The 19120-nt window shown below is 31.4% G+C and overlaps 1 protein-coding gene across 2 annotated transcripts; it reads right to left on the bottom strand.

The window, feature by feature from the left end:
* Positions 1 to 723: 723 nt before the first annotated feature.
* Positions 724 to 13122, bottom strand: LOC111058486 (A disintegrin and metalloproteinase with thrombospondin motifs adt-2). 2 transcript variants are annotated; one of them, XM_039421277.1, is made up of 12 exons: positions 12917 to 13122; positions 11208 to 11419; positions 10480 to 10529; positions 9571 to 9712; positions 8764 to 8892; positions 7258 to 7405; positions 6963 to 7058; positions 5466 to 5583; positions 4909 to 5012; positions 3547 to 3670; positions 1985 to 2163; positions 724 to 1237 (listed from the first exon to the last, which is right to left on the bottom strand). In XM_039421277.1, exons 1-12 carry the CDS (start codon positions 13079 to 13081, stop codon positions 977 to 979), a joined length of 1728 nt encoding a protein of 575 aa, XP_039277211.1. In that variant the 5' UTR covers positions 13082 to 13122; the 3' UTR covers positions 724 to 976. The 2 variants fall into 2 exon arrangements, with proteins under 2 accessions (XP_039277211.1, XP_039277212.1); XM_039421278.1 differs by lacking the exons at positions 10480 to 10529; positions 12917 to 13122 and having other exon boundaries at positions 11208 to 11399.
* Positions 13123 to 19120: the final 5998 nt, after the last annotated feature.

The following is a 19120-nucleotide window of genomic DNA, read 5'->3' on the forward strand; positions in this document are numbered from 1 at the left end:
GCCTATTAGTGGAAACAGAGATGATACTTACCTCTGTAACCTTAAAAGAGTTTTCAGTTTTATTGAACGAGTGAATCTCATCATGTGTGAGTATAATCGAGAATTGATATAATTGAATGTGAATAATATAGTAGACACGTTCGATCAATATATTCCAGAGTTCAACTTTTTTAGCATGTTTTCGCTCTATATATATATATGAACTGGTAAACAAATGGAAAGATTTCCATAACAACGACGTTCTTTCATTAGTTCAAGGAAAATTTAAGTCTCCCAAATCTATTTTCAGTGAAATTCCATGATTGCGCAAGTTGTTAATCAGGAATTTTCGAGGAAAAGACTTCAAGCAAAATCGTTCAAATCTGAATATAAGCAATGCATGTTGACAAAGGCAAGTAATCCTTATTTTATGATGCTGAAAGCCACTATGTTTCTCAACAACTGCCATAAAGGTGGTCTATTCAGAGGTTTACAAGCAATTCAAATAACAGGAAGAAAAATTATAATTGTTTGCCAAACATGACAAATGTATAGATGTTTTCAGAAACAATTTCAAAACGATGGAATATCCAAGGCCGTGAATGGTAATAAAACTTGACGACTTGTGAAATCGATAAATAATGAAGACGTTCAACTCTCCGATAATTTATGCAGATAAGATTCGGTTTATCCTCAGGTCATCTTCACTTCCAAACACTCTCAGCAACTTATAAGATATTATAGGGAATTTCTCGAATAAGTAATACAATTATAGATATAATTTTACTTGAAAATATTTGAAAAGAGCAAGATTATATTTTATAGAATTGGAGCATTCAAGAGAAGAGAATACACTCTCTCAGTGTACAAAGGAAAGTTCAATTTCTGAAACAGATAAGATATGATAACTTGATATATCAATTCGAAACATAAAATTGAAAACTGAATTCATTGTAGCATGAAGAAATCTGACAATATATTAGGTAATATATTTCATTCAAAACAGGTTTTGTAATTCTTCAACTTCGTCGGACTGTTTGAGATCAATGTAATCTCGGCTTGACCATTCATCTTCTTTGGTTTGGAAAAATGGAGTTTTTGGCAGATCTATGGGAAAAGGCTTTCCATCCTTATCCAGACTGAAGTACTGCAGCAAATTATCATGATCAATGATATTCTCCCCACCTGGTAGTGCATTCTCCACAAACTTTTTCAAATCTTCTATATTATTGTTCGATGATTTTGTCAGTTGATTGTTCTGGAAATAAATTGAAAAATATATTCAATTACTTTAATCAAAACATACTATTCACACTATGAACACAGAGATATTGTGTAATTTCTTCATATTAAGGTGAATATGTGGAATGAAAGAGATATTGTCAGTTCCACACAATTTGACCGATGATGATGACTTAAGTGAACTGAAACAATACTATAAAGCCTAGTTTGGCGATAAATTATGTGGAACTGGCAGCATTTTCTTTTATTCCACCTCATGATTTTTCTTAATGAGTTATTATATTGAATAAAACAGGTGAGTCTCAACATGGAAATAATTCAATAGACAAAAGAAGTTGTCTACCAATTGAAAAATTATTACGAACAATATTATTGGACATTGAAACCTTCATATAAAATGTTATCAGTATATTGTAATAAATTATGAACAATATTTGAATGTTTATGATATTGTAAAGATCCCATATTCCATTGTCAATATTTTTATTCAGATTTTTAATTTCAAATCACGTGGGATGATTTTATCAGGCTTATTTGCAGGCTTTACAGGATTATTTTCCGGTATGCTATATTTTCCAAAATGCATGGTCTTCCAAATTGATTCATTTTGTAATAGAAAGAAAACATAACACTTGAGTAGCATTATAACCACCAACACAAACAGGTTGTATAATGGTTATTCCCTATTTTGGGCGTTTTCATAAAGCTTTTTATAGTAGACCTTTTTATTATAAAAATGAGAAATTAGTATGCTATGACTGACCTCAGCAGGCAGACAATTGTGTTGCTGGCAGTAGTAGTCAGTGGCTCCATCGTTGTGACACCAGGTGCCATCTGGCAAGAACGGGTCGATGTTCACATCATTGAACTCCAGCCGAGGAGTGTAGTATGCACTAGAATCTTTCCTGTGACAGAACACTGAGCATGCTACCCAAGGTCTGCCTGAAATCATAGATGGGATAATATTATAATGGTTAGTCTATTCTGACACAAATACTCTCTTTAGTAGGTGAATTCCATCGGTCCTAATATAATGGATCTGTTCTTATGTAAAATGTTATTTTAAGATGTCAATACTACTTTGAATATAAGAATTTTTTGTTTTTATGTTGAACTGTTATTTTATTTCTTTTTAGTTAGTTGATAATAATCAATTTTCTCCTTTTTTCGCTTTCCGAAAAAAAATCAGGTACCCCAATTTCTAAATTTCTATACGTTTCAAGGTTCCCTTAGTGTGTGTGTGTGCGCACGCGCGCGTCTGTGTACACTATATCTCATTTCCCAATTAACGGAATGACTTGAAATTTGGAACTTTAAGGTCCTTATTACAATATAATCCGACATGAACAATTTCGAACAAATTCAATTCAAGATGGCGGCTGAAATGGCGAAAATGTTGTCAAAAACAGGATTTTTCACGATTTTCTCTAAAACGGCTCCAACGATTTTCATCAAATTCATACCTAGAATAGTTATTGATAAGCTCTATCAACTGCCACAAGTCCCATATCTGTAAAAATTTCAGGAGCTCCGCCCCATCTATGCAAAGTTTGATTCTAGTTTCCCAATTATCAAGCTTCAGATACAATTTAAACAAAAAAAATCAAGTGGAAAAGATTGAGCATGAAAATCTCTACAATTAATGTTCAGTAACATTTTCACCTAAAAGCTCGAAATTCGAGAAAATTCAATTGCAAACTGTTGATTCTATTTAATCATTCACTATGAAGATATAGCAGACCTCGTGTGTCTCCAGCGTATTGTCCTGTCACCAGCTGGCTCAGATCTTTAAATAGTAGACTTGAGATGCGCGTGAACACTAGCGTCAGGTGATAAATTTTCATAACGGCAAGGAAAGTTGTGTGAGTGCACCACACCAGATTTTTCATTTATATTACCGTAAGTTCCTCCATTTTTTCAAAATAATTCATGTGTGTTTTCCATAATATATTTTGATTCTATAAGATTCATTGTTAGCTTTTATGCGTGATTTATTGCATTGGAAACAAATCAACAAGTAGACTGGGCCACACACATTTATTTACTAGGTTATTTCAAATAATGCGCAATTATTTTATTTTTATCAAAACTTTTGTCGAAGCCAATAATGAGCAGAGAATTAAGATTTTGCATATTTTATTTATGAAAATAAAATCTTGGATTTATCCACATACGGTATCTATGCATATAGGCTACCTATGTAGGTCTAATCCATATGCAGGATTTTTCATTTTTTTCTGGCCAAGGTAGCCGGGAGGCATGCTATATAGTGTCCAGCCTGCAAAATAAGGCCTATATATATTACTATCGAAATCAGTTAGGTACCTGTTTCGTGAGGAGCTTGGAAGCCAGGCTGCTTACCGTCCACATTTTTCAATTTATGTCCAAACTCCTTACATTTCTTGGATGCAAGTTCCTTTGAAGTCAATCTTTTCTTCCCATGACAGATCTAATTACGAATTCAAGAATGATTCATTATTATTTGCAACAGATAAACTTTTATGATAAATATGCAAAATATTCTCTCATCAACTGAAACCCAACGTTCAGGTTAATGAATATTCAAGCATTTGATCAAACGTTCTTTGTATGAACATACATACGTGATAATTAAAAAAAAAACATATTAGGTTATGCCGGACAGTGATAATTTTATTCTATTTCAGAAAGTGTTATTTTCATTAAAAAAGGTAATTCAGCTGCTTTTGATTTTTATCAGTGAGAAAATTGTGAATTTTTATCAACAAAAATACAATAACTCATGAGTTAAGAGTTCCATCTAACTACAGTAGGGTAACTATATTACCTATAGTTACTGTACATCTAACCAGATGCGAGTGAGATATTTTAATTTTGCATTCTGTTCAACTGTAAATGATTAGTTGCTATCTTTATTTACTATTTGCTATTATTTACTATCATAAATAGTCACAAAAATCGACTTGAATTTAAAAATAGGTACCTGAACTTCAAGTGAGACCAGCAGTGTCTATACATTTGAATATTTTGAATCATAATTGATACGTTGAAAATTAAGTGATATTGATGTATTTTTATGAATTTTCTAGGATGCTTATAAATAAGATATTTTTCCTGCAATAAACCAAATTATCATAAAATGGATATAGGTACGTCCATGTGTCCACTGACTGATTGATGACAAAAATATTTATGATCACAAGAAATTCCCAGTAACCATTTAATGAAGTAGCTACAGTTGGTAGGTATACCAATAAGCGGTAACGATAATATTTCTTATATTTTTTATTCAGTTCATCCAGTGAACTCCTGTGGAAGGGGTAAAAGGATTTGTCAAATCTTTACTAAAATTTCAGTTTTCCTAATTAAACTAATGAATCGTTAGAGTTGGAGTCGATTGTCTGGTGCATGCTAAGTGACCGTGGAATTTGGGAATGGAATAAAGGCAATAATACTCCACCAGCTCTCTCTTCAATTCTAATCGAAATCTTTTAAATATACCGCAATGTAGTGGCATTCAATGATTTTGTAATGAATCGTGAATAAATTTATTACAGTATAGAAATTGGTTGGTATGATTTTTTTATTGTGAAAATTGTGTCCATATCATGGACGTCCATTCAACGTGTAAAGTGTATCACATTCTATTTGTGGATCAAAATTTGTATAATAGGCTGAAATATTAATGTTAGTTAGGTCCAACTTCACCTTTTCATCATTGCAAAGAGCCACCTCAACAGTCGGACCAATGCATCCCTCATCAGTGTTAACAGGCCTTGGATTGTCACAGCTTCTGTGTTTCTTTTGGAATCCTGTGAGGTAGAGTAAGAATATTTTTCATTGGTCATAGAATTCCATGAAGCAAGATTAGAACATGAAGATAAAATCACGATGATAATTCCACTGTATTATTCAACCAACCTTGGACTAATCTTCAATGATAATAAAAAATAATTATATTGACTTATCATTCTACTTGATATTTATTATTCATCAACGGTAGTGAAGGTACCATCTAAAAATTTAAATGTGATTATGAGTTGAAAAACATTGCCTATTGGTTAACAATTGAAATTGATATAGGTATGTATACTGTTAGAATATTCTATTGGAATATATTATAGGCTATATTAATCTATAGCATGTCATATGAAACAAGTCAGTGAAATAAATTATTAACCCATTCTATTGAGTGATTTTCACTAAACTAAACATTATTCATTACTTCGGAGCAAGATGAAAATAGATTTCGATATTCAGCTCACCTTTTGATTTCTGTGTACAACCGGATATGCATTTCTCAGTGCTCCATTTACTCCAACCACCTTCAACCACTTTAGGCACTTTACCACTTCTCTTCACACAGCTCCCTTCAATGCACCACTGTTAAATGGAAAAACAACATTGATTAGTAGAAAATTCTATGATCATAATTCACTAACATTATTGCTAAAAAAGTGGAGTTTATGTGTTCTTCAAAGGTACGGTAACTATGTTATTTTGTCAATTGTCATTTAATTTTGAATACCTATATAGTAAATAATCATTCGCATTACCTATCACTTCAAAGCTTTATGCATATTGTTGATCTACTGCTCCTTTTCTATTGTGTTTTTGAAAATACATTTTTCAATAAATTAGTTGAGAGATAAATGTCTTTGTTTGAAAAATTATTTGGAAAGCGTGTTGAATCTCTAATTTATAAATAGGGATAGAAATCGTTCTAGAAGAAGCTTCTCCATGAGATTCAAGCTCAAGAATAAAATATTTATACCGGTTATTAAAATTGATACATATAATACTAGCAGAAGATGGAAATTTAACATAAATATTGAGTCAAAGAAAATAAGCTTGGGTTTTACCAAGTCTATTACATGACTTCTACTGAAAAGACTTTATTACACATACTTGGAGTTTTAGCTAACAGGTTCCACTCTTGAGGAAATTCTCTTCAAAGTAGGTACAATAACTGGATTTTATATTATAATTCAATCGTTACGCTTTTTAAATTAAAATTCAACACTTGGTAATGAACAAAACTATTAAAATAAATCATTTCAATGTCAGTAAAAGACTTTGTTTGGTTTCCAGATACTTGATTCTGAATACACTTTAATTTAAGTATTCAAGCAATTTCAAGTTGTGGTGAAAAATTGTGAAAATTTTCAAAGATTTATTTATTTATGAAATCATGGAAAGAAACAGGATTTCTTTCAAAAATTATATGAGTTAATTTTAATGATAGGATATATAAGTAGGCTACAGTAGCCTGAATAGCCTAATTGTTACGTTGAATGTTTTAATTATTATTCTTGTCATAGAGAAGTTAGTTACATATTGATTAATATTCTTTTGAATCTGTATTCCTATAGTGAGGTCCTCGTTATATTATCCGTATTCAATTGAAATTGGTGTTGTTATCCTTGTCTGCTATAATTCAACAAAGCAAATAGTGCTATCCTTTTCCATCTCTGCAACGTTACCAGATCGTTATCAAAAGTGTAGAAATGTGATTAATAAGCAGAATATCCAATCTCAATTATTAAATAATTGAAAAATATATTTTCTTTTCGAATTAAATATAATTCAACATTTTTAACAAGTATGAACAGTTATTACATATCAGATATGCCGGTACCAGCTATCTTCTACAGAAAGCAATGGCAAGACAGAGAATCGGCAACGCTGTTCTCCTATATTCATTCACTGCCATTATACAATGGTCCTCACTTTAGTAAATATACAGGTAGCCTACTTTTTACCTTCCCAGTTTCACAAGAAGTTCCATCTAGAGCTGGACCTGCAAAGTACCTTCCAGTCCGATGTGGAGTTTCACATTCCAGATTTTCGCACACACCCTGCAATACAATGTAAACAATTATAGAGTATTGACACAATCAATATCAATCGTTACTCTTCTCATAGTACAGCTCTCATGTAAGGTAGGCTACGTTTCCATCTCCAGCTTTGATTGATTTGATCAACGCTGTAGGTGCTTTGATGAGAATGTTTGAATATGAACTATTTTAGTCGAGTGTTTGAAATGATTGAGTTGACCTTGGTAGCCGTATTGATTGCAGTTGCATCTCCATCCCTGAGCAGCAGCTCACACTGGCGCTTACTGCCCCAAAACACGCCTGGTGTGTCACCTTCCATACCTTTCATCAGATTCTCCCCAGCTGAATCTTTCAGACAAGTCGATGACCTACACAAAAAATGAAATAGTACGGTATAGTTACAATTATTCCAAGGGAACTGGAGAATTTCTATTTCATTCCTTAGTTACAATATTTTTTATAGTTTTTAATATTCAATATTGATATTGTATTGAATATCTCTATGAAATACAGTATGAAATACATTACTAGCCTATAGAGAAGGTCATGAACAAGATAGAAATACGAGAAATGTTCATTAAAATTGTCAACCTCAGACCAGGCTACTCAAACAATAAAAATTTGTGTTGATTGAAAATATTGTTATTTAAAAACTCAATGGCTAGGAACCAGAATTTGAAAGCCTTATATTTTATTTGATAATAATTTTCCAAATCATTATCCTTGGCTTGATAATCAACAATTTCTAAAGATTATAATCAATAAAATCTTAATTTTATCTGTTAATTTATCATTTTATCTGTTATTAATTTTATCGGTTATCTGTTTAGAAACTCATAATATGAGAAGTTTTTTTATGAAAGCAATCACTCATAGAAAAATGTTGTTAGTAATCTTTTTTAGCTTATTATACTAATATTACTAGAATATTTAGTAATATATCTACGTAAAATATTTTTCCCAGATGGAAATAAATTGGAAATTTCATTTGTTCAAATGCTAATAAATGAATAATTATTATTTAACGAAAATCCCAATTAAATATTGTAGATCACCAAAGTTAGTAGACAGTTCTGTCTCTCTTAATGTACTTGAAGTGGAGCCTCAATGTATAGACAAAGAGTGGTAAGAGTCCAGTTTCGAGTAGGAGACAGTAGTTTGGGGCCCCAACTTTTTCCACTTCCTCAAACATCCGTCCTCCCCATACTTGTGCGCCATAACACACTACAGATCGAGCCATTGCCTCAAATACTCCCAGCTTTGATTTGAAGGGGATGTTTTTTTGTGAGAACAAACCATTGAGAAAATATTCATGGACATCCTTGCTGCTGATGATCTCTCCCTGAAATGATCTGTTAATGATAATCTGGATGTCAAGGTTATTCCTAGGTACTTGTAACTGTTTACCACTTCAATTGGTTTGTTGTTGTACCTCCAGACATCATGCCTACTCGTTTTGCCTCCTTTCCTGAGAATCATTATAACTATTTAACCTAATAACTATTTATATTTTTACTCTAGATCTTATCACCTGCTTATATACTACTATAATACACGTTACCTATTTTCTGATAGGATACTGTTGCAGTGATCATCGTATGATTTGTTTTAAAATTTAGCGTGATAAATAGAGGTTATTAATGAGATCAAATATAAATAAATAACTTAAATTGAATTAATCGTTTGACACACTATAGAAAAAAGCATGAAAATGGAAAATAGGTACCTGAGTTTTTGCATAATTTGCGCGCTACAAACAGACCACTCGGTCTCCCCTGTCACACTTCGCGATGGTGACATTATAAAGCCATCACGGGGACAATTATTCGACATACTGTCGTGGTGCATTCCGAGGCTAAAACAAAATGCAACAATTCATAAAACTCAGAGTAGAAGACATTAAAATAGAAACTTTAATGTTATAATAAAGTTAAGCACTATCTACACTATAATCTACACTTGAATTAAATTGATTGCTGAACAGAAAAGAATTAGCCTACTAATATTTAATCACAAAAATTTCAACTTGAAATATTTTTTCAAATGAAAAATAGTCTTTTTCTGATAATTCGCTTACATCCCAAAATTAATTAATTCACTAGTCTATGAGTGAAGGACTATTCAGTATAATACAACTTTGTACAGTATACATAAATACAATAATAAGTTGTGAATACTATCATAGATAGAGATAAAGATAGAAGTAATAGATAAGAGTAAAGATATAGGTACTTAGAGTAGCAGTTGTCTCTGATAATAGTCCTATATGTAGTTCTATGAAGATGTGAACAAATATAGGGTGATGTTCAAGTTTTACTTGAAGTTGAATATGCTCTTCTATGAAGAGTAAATTTTTCTGGATTGAAGATCTACCTGTATTTTTTTTAATTATCTGTTGTTCAAAATGATTCATCTTCACTGGAAAATACGGGTGATCAACACATATTGAGACTGTATTTGATCATTATCAAAACAAAAGTTTGCAATTTTTCAAATGTTATTTTACTACCTACCTATTCATTTTGAATCTTACTTGTGGCCAATTTCATGAGCAAGAACGTAAACTGAGGTGAATCCTGCCGATGGATATGGTTTTCCCAATGCATTGGTTGTACCAAACTCTGCTATCACGCATGAATACTTCTCTGAACAGATTCCTCCAACTGCTGACAAGCCTATAACAGAGAAAACCAATAATTCAACTCTCAATTAAACTTCAATTTATTTATTTATTTATTTACATTTCATAATACACAAATCATATACTTAATCAGTAAAGGACCAAAGTTGTGCCTAGCCCAATACTGTTCCCTCTCCGAAACAATTTAGTAAAAAATATCAATTTTACAACATTTCTAAAGTACCTGTTGAAAAAATATTTTTTATTATTGAATTGCAGTAGACTAGTTTAGATATCAGCTATAAGAAATTATATTTCTCAAAATTAGCATTGAATTATTTTAAGATTATCGAGAGGGACAATCAAGAAAAAATCCAGAAGTATTAGGCTTTGAATTTTGTAGCAACTCAAGTTTTAAATATAAAGATAATTTTGAGAAATTACACATATATATCTACACATTATTCAAACATCAAAACTTGAAGTTATAGAATTAAAAAAAAATTTGTTTCTACAAGAGGGTTGCTTTGTAACACTTCTCATCTTCTCTTATTTGAAGGTAAACATGCATTTCTATGAAGAGTAAACTTTCATGGAAAAGTTTTTGAAAATCTACATTAATTTTGACTCCTTTGAATCTCTGTTATTCAAATTATTCGTCTTCACTTGAAGTTATACGGATTATCAAAACATATGAAGAGTGTATTTTAGTTTATTCAATCAATATAAAAGCATTTTCAATTATTAACACTCAAATAATTCTGTTGTCAAAGGTCAAACTATTCAAGTAAGTTTTCTTATAACATTTGCATACATACTTACCCATTGTAACATCACTTCTTCGACCATTTTCAACAGCAAAGAAGTCAAGACTAGAGAAAAGATAATAGTCATTAGAAACTCAATTTTCACCGATATTGAAATCATAGTGATTATTCATAATTATAGTCATAGAATAGTCATATATATTAATGATTTATTTTGAAGTTTAATTGATGAGTTTATCTCAGAAGGGCTCATTGAATAACTTATTAAATAGAGTACCATCAATACATTTCTGGATGAGCTTTTACGGTAACTTTTAAATTCTATATATGTAATCTTTGAACTTTTGTAATTCTGAATTTTCAATCAGCAAACCTATGTAGGCTAATATTGTCTAAAAGCAAATTATTTGGTGACTGGGTGACTTGTTGGAAGAAGTTGTTTAAAACATTTTATAGGTTTGAATTAAAATTAAGTAAAGTTACAGGAAACTCATATAGGTAGGTACCGGTTTTCATTTCTCCATTTGAACATTACCTTCATTATCATTCAGATTTCAAGCTTATACAAATCAACGGTAATAATGAAGAGCTTTTATTTTTATGTGCTCTTCACTTTTCATAATCTGGAGATTTTATATTTTTGCTCACAATAATAGAAACAAAAGTGAATAAATTGTGATTTTGGAGTTTATTTTTAACACACACATGACTATATATATTTTAACTGTTTATGAAGTTTTGGAGAAAGTGCTTTATAAAAATATTTTAAGAGCTGCTACTTACCCTGATACGTAAAGACCAATGTCCCAGTGGGACTGATCCTCATCAGAGGGTGGATTGTGTTTAGCATTGTAGGCACAAAAAGAGTCCAACAATGCCTCCCTCTCACCGTAGTAGTGGGGTAGGTCTGTTGGCTGCACTTTGAATACCTCCAGTCTTACCAGGGCAATATCCAGTGGGAGACCCAAGCTTGGATGATGGTACAAAGCCTGAACCTGTCGCATCGAATTTAATATTATAAAAAACTATAATAAGTTAAATAACTATAATAAACTAATAGTAGTTCTCAATATTGTTCAGCTATTATTCAAATACCAAGTACTTTACCTACCTGAATACCTAAATTCACAAGTAATGTGTACGACAATCGATTGATTATAAAAATACACCATGGATTGGATAATTTTATATGCTGTTGCACTAGAGGTAATCATATAATAATGATAATTGTACTGTAAAAATAGACTGTCATAGTCGTACTTTAAGTTAATTATCGTATTGTATCACGAGAAATATTGTTACAGATCGAGTTGATAAAATTCTTTCAAAATTGACATTATTGATTACCGGTGATAATAAATTCAATCTACTGTATCTGTTAAACCTCATATTCTCAAATTTTCTTTTTTAATTTATGAATAAGTCCACTTATGAGCTATTATTATTCCAATCTCAAGAGAATATTTTTGTGATATTGTGATGCAATATCCCCAAATGTTCTAAATAAAACGCATTGGTATACATTGGAATGGATGAATTTTGCCTTAAAATTGTGTCTATTGTTAATAATTTTCCAATCACAACCTTGTTAATATGGTGATCCAAAATCAGTACAGCACATTTTCAATTTAGTATAGAGAATAGACTACAAACGCTTCAGCCGATGTTTAAATCGGTGCAAAAGTATTTCACAGAGTTAGTTATTTTACACTTGGAAAAGCTTTTTGGAGAGTTGGAAGTTTCAAGTTGGGGATTGTGCTCTTTGTCAGAATTAGCACTTCTCAAAAGTTCATGTAAATAGCCTTTGTTGTTGGCTGCAGCTCTTATTGTAGCTATGGACTTACCGCCCTGACCTGTTAATTTGAGCTTTTCTTTCAAACTTTTAATGGGGCTTACTCGAGAGAAGAAGAAGGGAACAAACGTAGTTCATGCTTAGCATGTTTTTATGTTGGTGTGTCATAATTTTAATAAGGGACTCTTATTATACTTGTTCAACGAAATTGGTAACATTGTGAGAGAATTGTTACACTGGTGTGGAATTGGACTGTGTCAGCTTCAAACCTTATCTGTTTTGAAAATTCAACTGCTTTTCTTTGTAGAAAAAATATTAATCTTTGAACTTTCCCATTTTAATTCTTTTTCAATTTTTTTTTCATAGAAACTTATTTATAATGTTATAAAATTCACTCTATTTTCTAATCAATGCCAAGTCTTGAGCTACTATTAGGCCTATATAGGATTTTGCAATCTTCACATATATATTCTTCAGCAACGTTAACTTTTTTACTTCTTGACTACAAACTAAGGAATTCTAGCTGTTAAGTAATATATCAAATGATGAACTTTCATCTATCTTATTCACTACCGTAGCCTATATTTTATTCTTAATTTCTCAATAATTATTATACCGATACCGTACTTGAAGTCCTCTCAAAGACTAAAATATTATAGAGTGTGGTTAGTGCTCATGTTGAAAGTTAATATTATCTTACCCCATTAAGATATGCCAGCAGCATGTTTTTCAGCTTGTCATCATTATTTTCAAAATAGGGAGAGAAAAGTTTATAGCCAGCCTCATCAAAGAATAAAGCTGTCTCCAGGGTTAATCTTTGGTCACTTCTTACATTTCGTACCTGGAAAACAAGAAAAGTATGCATGAAATTATGGAAATAAATAGTGTTTCAAAATTTACCTTATAAATTTGACTATTCATGAAAAATATTCAAAAAATATATAGAGTTGTATTCAGTGTTTTTCAAAAGAAAAATTGTTTTTACAAGTCAAGTTTTTAATAGAATAGTATGAAAGTACGAAATCACGCTATAACAAGCACAGGCTTACTTAGGTACATTAAAAATAAGTTCTCCCACTGGACCTGAGAGTGCTGCAACATCCCATCCTCATCCAAGATGAAAAAATATTAAGGATAGTGTATATGGATTAATTGCAACAGTTTTCAATAACAAATATCGATAAGAATGGCTAACAACTGTAATATTACATTTTTTCTCACATTTGAATCGAATCTTCAATTCGAGATCTATGGAACTTTATAGGAAATGTCAGAGTCATCAATAGACGGACAAACTTTTTGACGGAGAATTTATTATCGTAAATGTTTGTTGCATTGTTCCATGGTGTCACCGAGGCAGGGTTAACAAATTACTAGATAAATAGTTTATTTAAATAGAATATATATATAATTTAAAATAACAGTTTCAAAATAAAGTTTTATTGAGAACAAATATAAAATGTGAATTCTAAACTTGTAAGTTATAATTTTTTGGTGACGTGTCTGTAGCGTGGACAATGAATTTTTGAGGTCTCTCTGTTCTGGCTTGTAGCTTTTCCTGTTCTTTCTTCTTCTGAAAACATGGCTGGCTGTTGTGTGTGTAATTTTGTGCTCTGAATTATTGTCTGTTTAAGTGAATTTATTAATGTTTTAAATTGAGTTTTAAACAGTTTATAGTGTTCTATTTTGTGGATAATTTGTTTTTTTTTGTATCCAAGCCAATAGCCACTGTTTTTCAACTGTAAACTGGTTAAGTACTTAGTTCGTAGGTAGTAATTTTAGACGCTTAGACTTGTAAGTTATTGTTCTTTGTACCTATATTTCTGTGATTTTGCCAAAATTTTCATCTGAAGATTATAAGTTAATTTGCTCTGAAAACTGGATTTCTCATTCATAGGCAATAGATCCATTCACAGTTTATCAAGAATCTATTTCATTGGAGCCGACAACTATCCTTAGGTTGATAGGTGTTAATGCTATTCCAACTGTTTAAGGAAAATTGGTAGCACGGCAAATGTTACCCCTGTGGTGGGACCGAATTACAAAATAAATATGTCCCAAATGGTATGCCCTGGTGTGGGACTCAAACTACAAAATATATCCCTGTTATAAAAAAATTATTGGTAGATAGATATCTTGATAGGTTATGAATGGTTTGTTGCTGAGTGGGAAGTCGGTTCAAGAGAGATCAAGTTTTAATGAATCAGTGCATATTACAAATGGCAAACATTAAAAATGATCTGAATCTTATAGCATCTTAACACAAGGTTTGATAAGCTAGATGCTAGATTTGATGAGGCAAAATGCTAAGTTTAATGCTAATTTGATGAGCAAAATGCTAGATTTGATGAGCAAAATGCTAGGTTTGATGAGTTAAATTTTTTTTTTTTTTTTTTTTTTTTTTAAGATTACGTCCTAAAGACTCCAGTCATGGAGTATAAGACAAGTCATGTTATTACATAATAATTCTAACACTAAGTAGTTCAACCTAGTTTAGGTTTGAAAGGAATTCTTGTACACTATAAAAAGCTCTATCAACTAAATATTTTTTAATTTGTTTTTTGAAAATCTTCAAATCATCATTACTTTTCAAGATTTGAGGTAGCTTGTTATAAAATTTCCTACCAATATAATCTGGTTTTTGTTCAAATAACCTACTATTGTGACCCATTATATGATAATCTGCTCTGTTTTGCGTATTATACTCATGAACATCTGAATTCTGGATCACACCACTCGTTTTCACATGCATTACAACTTCATATACATACAAAGATGGCACAGTTAATAGACCAAGCTTTTTAAATAAAGGCCTACAAGAGTCTAACCTATTCACTTTCTCTATACATCTGAGTGCCTTCTTTTGAATCTTAAACACCCTGTCCATATTTTGTTGAGATGAATTACCCCATACTAAAATAGCATACCTAATATGAGATAGTATAAGTCCATGGTAAGCAGTTAACAGTAGTTTTTTATCATTCAGCCTAGCAAGCTGCCGCAGGACAAATACCCCAGATGATATCTTATTACATATCCTCTCAATGTAAGGATGCCATGTTAATTTCCTGTCCAATAAAATTCCCAAGAATGCTACTTTCTCTTCTTGGTCTAATTCATTTTCCTCTACAAACACATTTATTTCTCTATCCTCTACTGAATTATATTTACTTTTGAATTGTAGGAATTGACATTTCTTACTATTTATTGTTAATTGCCTTTGCTTCAAGAATTGGACAATTGACTGTACTCCAGTAAAAGCATTTATTTCTAGACTATCTAATAAATAATTGTTAAAGATAAGCGATGTGTCATCAGCAAACAACAGAGCTCTGTGATCTTTTAACTCTTTTGGTAATTGGTTCACATACAACAGAAACAGTAAGGGACCCAGAATTGAGCCTTGAGGTACTCCAGCCTGGACCTCCAGTTTTTGAGATTTAATTTTTACTATTTCATTCCCATCCACCTTGGTAAGCTCAACACACTGGTTTCTACCTATGAGATATGATTCAAACCATTTTAGTTCTATACCATTCACACCTACAGTTTTTAGTATTTCCAATAATATTCTATGGTTCACACAATCAAAAGCTTTGGATAAATCAAGAAATATTGCGGCTGCCTTCTCACCTGAATCTATTATATCTATTAGTCTTTCAACAAGGGATACTATTGCAGTCTTAGTAGATTTCCCTTTCTGGAACCCATGCTGTTCATCACATATGAAATTAATTTCTTCCAGGTGCATCAATAGCCTATTTAAAACTACTCTTTCAAAAATTTTACTTATTACATTTAGAATACTAATGGGTCTATAATTTTCAACTCTTTCAGAATCACCGCTCTTGAAAATTGGCAAAATTTTTCCTTGTTTCAGATCATCAGGGAAAATACCCTGCTCTAGTGAAGTATTAAGGAGATGCAATAAAGGGTCCAGTAATTCATTTTCACATTCTTTTAAAATTTTGCTTGAGACCCCATCCAATCCTACTGTTTTTTTGTTATTCAAATTTTTTATTATTCTTGACAACTCATCTCTTGATAATGGATGAAATTTAAATACCTTTTCAATTGGCTCAGCATTTAATGTAGTTGTATTACAAGTATTAGTGTTCAGTGACTTTTGGAGATTATATGCAACCTGTTGATAATACTTATTGAAAAAGTTACAAATGTCTATACTATCATCCATATAATTTCCATGTTCATCGATTATCCTAGGGACATTAGTAACTGTATCTTTTTGAGCTGCTCTCCTATTTCTATTAATTACCTCCCAAACAGCAGAGTTAAAATTGGTACTAGTTGTTAATATTTCAGCTGTTTTCTTACACTTAGCTTTCCTCACTTCTTTTGCATAGTTTTTCTTTAGACATTTGTATTTGACTTCACTCGGAACATCCCTCACTAATTTAAATTCCTCATAAGCTTCCCTAACAATATTTCTTTGAGTAAGAATATCTTCAGTTATCCATTCATCTACTTTGTCCAATTTTTTTTTACTTTGACTTTTTTTATTGGACAGCATACACTAATGTGAAATCTTAGAGTATCAATGAATTGCTTATATTTGTAATTTAGGTTACAACTGTTATAAACACTACTCCAATTTTCTTGAAGCAGTTCCTGCTTCAAACAATTTATATTTCCTAGCTCATATTGCTGAATTTCTTTCACAAAAGTTTTTTTTCTGCTTGGATTCTGGCCCTGCAACTTAACATCTAAAATTTGATAGTTATGATCTGATAGATCTGAGCTACCTAACCTGACATTACAACCTTCTATATTTGTGAGGATATTATCAATAATTGTCTGTGAAGTTCGAGTTACTCTTGTATATTCGTGGACCTTAATTTCTAAATTATTCATATTAATAATATCTCTAATATCCTCTGTCATTTTATCCTGCCTGGCAAAATCGGTATTGAAATCTCCTACTACTATAACATTTGTGAAACGAGCGGTTGTAATTTCCAAAAGTGTATGGAGCAGCTCACAAAATTTTTGCCAGTCTCCATTTGGTGACCTATAGATACCTAACACTGCTACCTCAAATCGATCATCAATTTTTAACCTTAGTCCCGTCACCTCTAAATCCATCTCAACAGAAAATCTCTTAACAAAATCCAGTTCATAAGTTTGGGTATGTTTAGCATTGCTAGTGAATATACATACACCACCACTTCTATGAGCTATTCTACAAAATTCTGATCTCAGTGAATAGCCTGGAATCCTAACTTGATTTATTTCCTTTATTTTTAAGCCATGCTCTGTGAAAATAACAATGTCAGGATCCTCCTGTTTAAGAAATACTTCTAATCTGTCAATTTTGTTGCGAAGATACTGAATATTTTGATGATAAATACTAAAAACCTTACCATCTTGTGCTACTCTATCTCTAGCATTTGTAGCTATTTCCCTTTCCCTGTTTTGAGCCAATTTACTAAAAAATCGTTATTTGTTTTTTTGACTGTTTTTAAACCAGAGGATTGCAAACGGCTTTCAATCAGCTCTGCCAATCTATTACAAAAGATTACTTTGCCAGATCGATTTAGATGCAACCCATGATTAGTGAAGTTATGTCTTTTCAGCCTTTCATTTAGAAAACAAATCCCCAGTTGTTTAGAATTCTTATTTTTTAGGCTGTTGATTGTATTATGGATTGATTTGTTTGTCGAATTGATTGCTTCATTTAACTCTGGCCTATCAAACCTATTAGGAATAGTACTTATATTAAGTTTGTTTTTTTGCTGAGTGGCACAATTTCCTTGATTTTTTCTGTTACTTGAGGAAGATGATTCAAGTTAGGTTCATTTATATTATTTGAGCCACCCAGTACAATTAGATAGTCATTTTCATCAAAGTCTTTAGTTTGTTCCCTAGCTGACTCTACAACTGCATTAATTGATGCACTTGGCTTGAAAAAACATTGGACATCAAATTTATTTTTCAATCTTTTATCAAGGAGATCACTGCAATCACGTCCATGACTGGACGTCAGTAGCAGAACTCTCCCTTTCCTATCTTTATTTCCCTCAGCTATATTTTTGGTTGCTGTCTTCAAAACCTCACTGTACGTTTTATTTCGACCATTTTCAGAGCATTTCCCATCATTTAGGTTAGATTCTATTTTTTTGCATTTGGACGGAGGTTCTATCATACATTTAGTATTATCAAATTTAGATTTTAGTTTCTTTATTTCCTCCGACATTAGACTACATTGATTTTTTAGATTTAGTATTTCTTTTTTATGGTCTTCATCTTGTAATTTTATAATCAGTTCCAAAGATTTAATTTCTTCTACCATCCCTAACCTTTCTTCCTCAGACGTTTTTAGAGTTACTTCTAATTGGTTTTTTAAATTAGTGTGGCTACTTTGTAGTTGAGCAACTTTTTCGGCTAAAGTAGTTTGAGAACTGGGGTTTTTGGTTTTGGCGTTTTTGAATTTTGGTTTTGGGAACGCGTAAGTACATAGTAATGTTTACATTTCTATTAATAACCTTCGGGGTTCTATTTGAGCTCATCTTCCTATCTAAGAAATTATATTACTTGCAATAATAATAATTGATTTATAAATGATAGGATTTTAATTAGGTTATAATTTTAGTCAAGTAAACTATCTATGTTTATTTTTAAATCTCGAAAACCTAACCTCAAAATAACCTCTAAACGATGTTTGGCTTATAAAATAGAATTAAGAATTAAAATCTAAAACAAAATGATAAAACGTGATCAAGAAACAATTAATAATGAAATTAATACAAAATTTGTACTTATCCGTGACTATTTATAACACAAAATCTTCCAAAACCCAGGAGCGAAATTATGTATGACTTTCATTCACAAAACCTCAAGGTCATCCATGTTACCCAAGGAGAACTTTATATATGCATTATCACAA

This window comes from Nilaparvata lugens, chromosome 2 (genome assembly GCF_014356525.2).
Source record: "Nilaparvata lugens isolate BPH chromosome 2, ASM1435652v1, whole genome shotgun sequence".
Taxonomy (NCBI): Eukaryota; Metazoa; Arthropoda; class Insecta; order Hemiptera; family Delphacidae; genus Nilaparvata; species Nilaparvata lugens.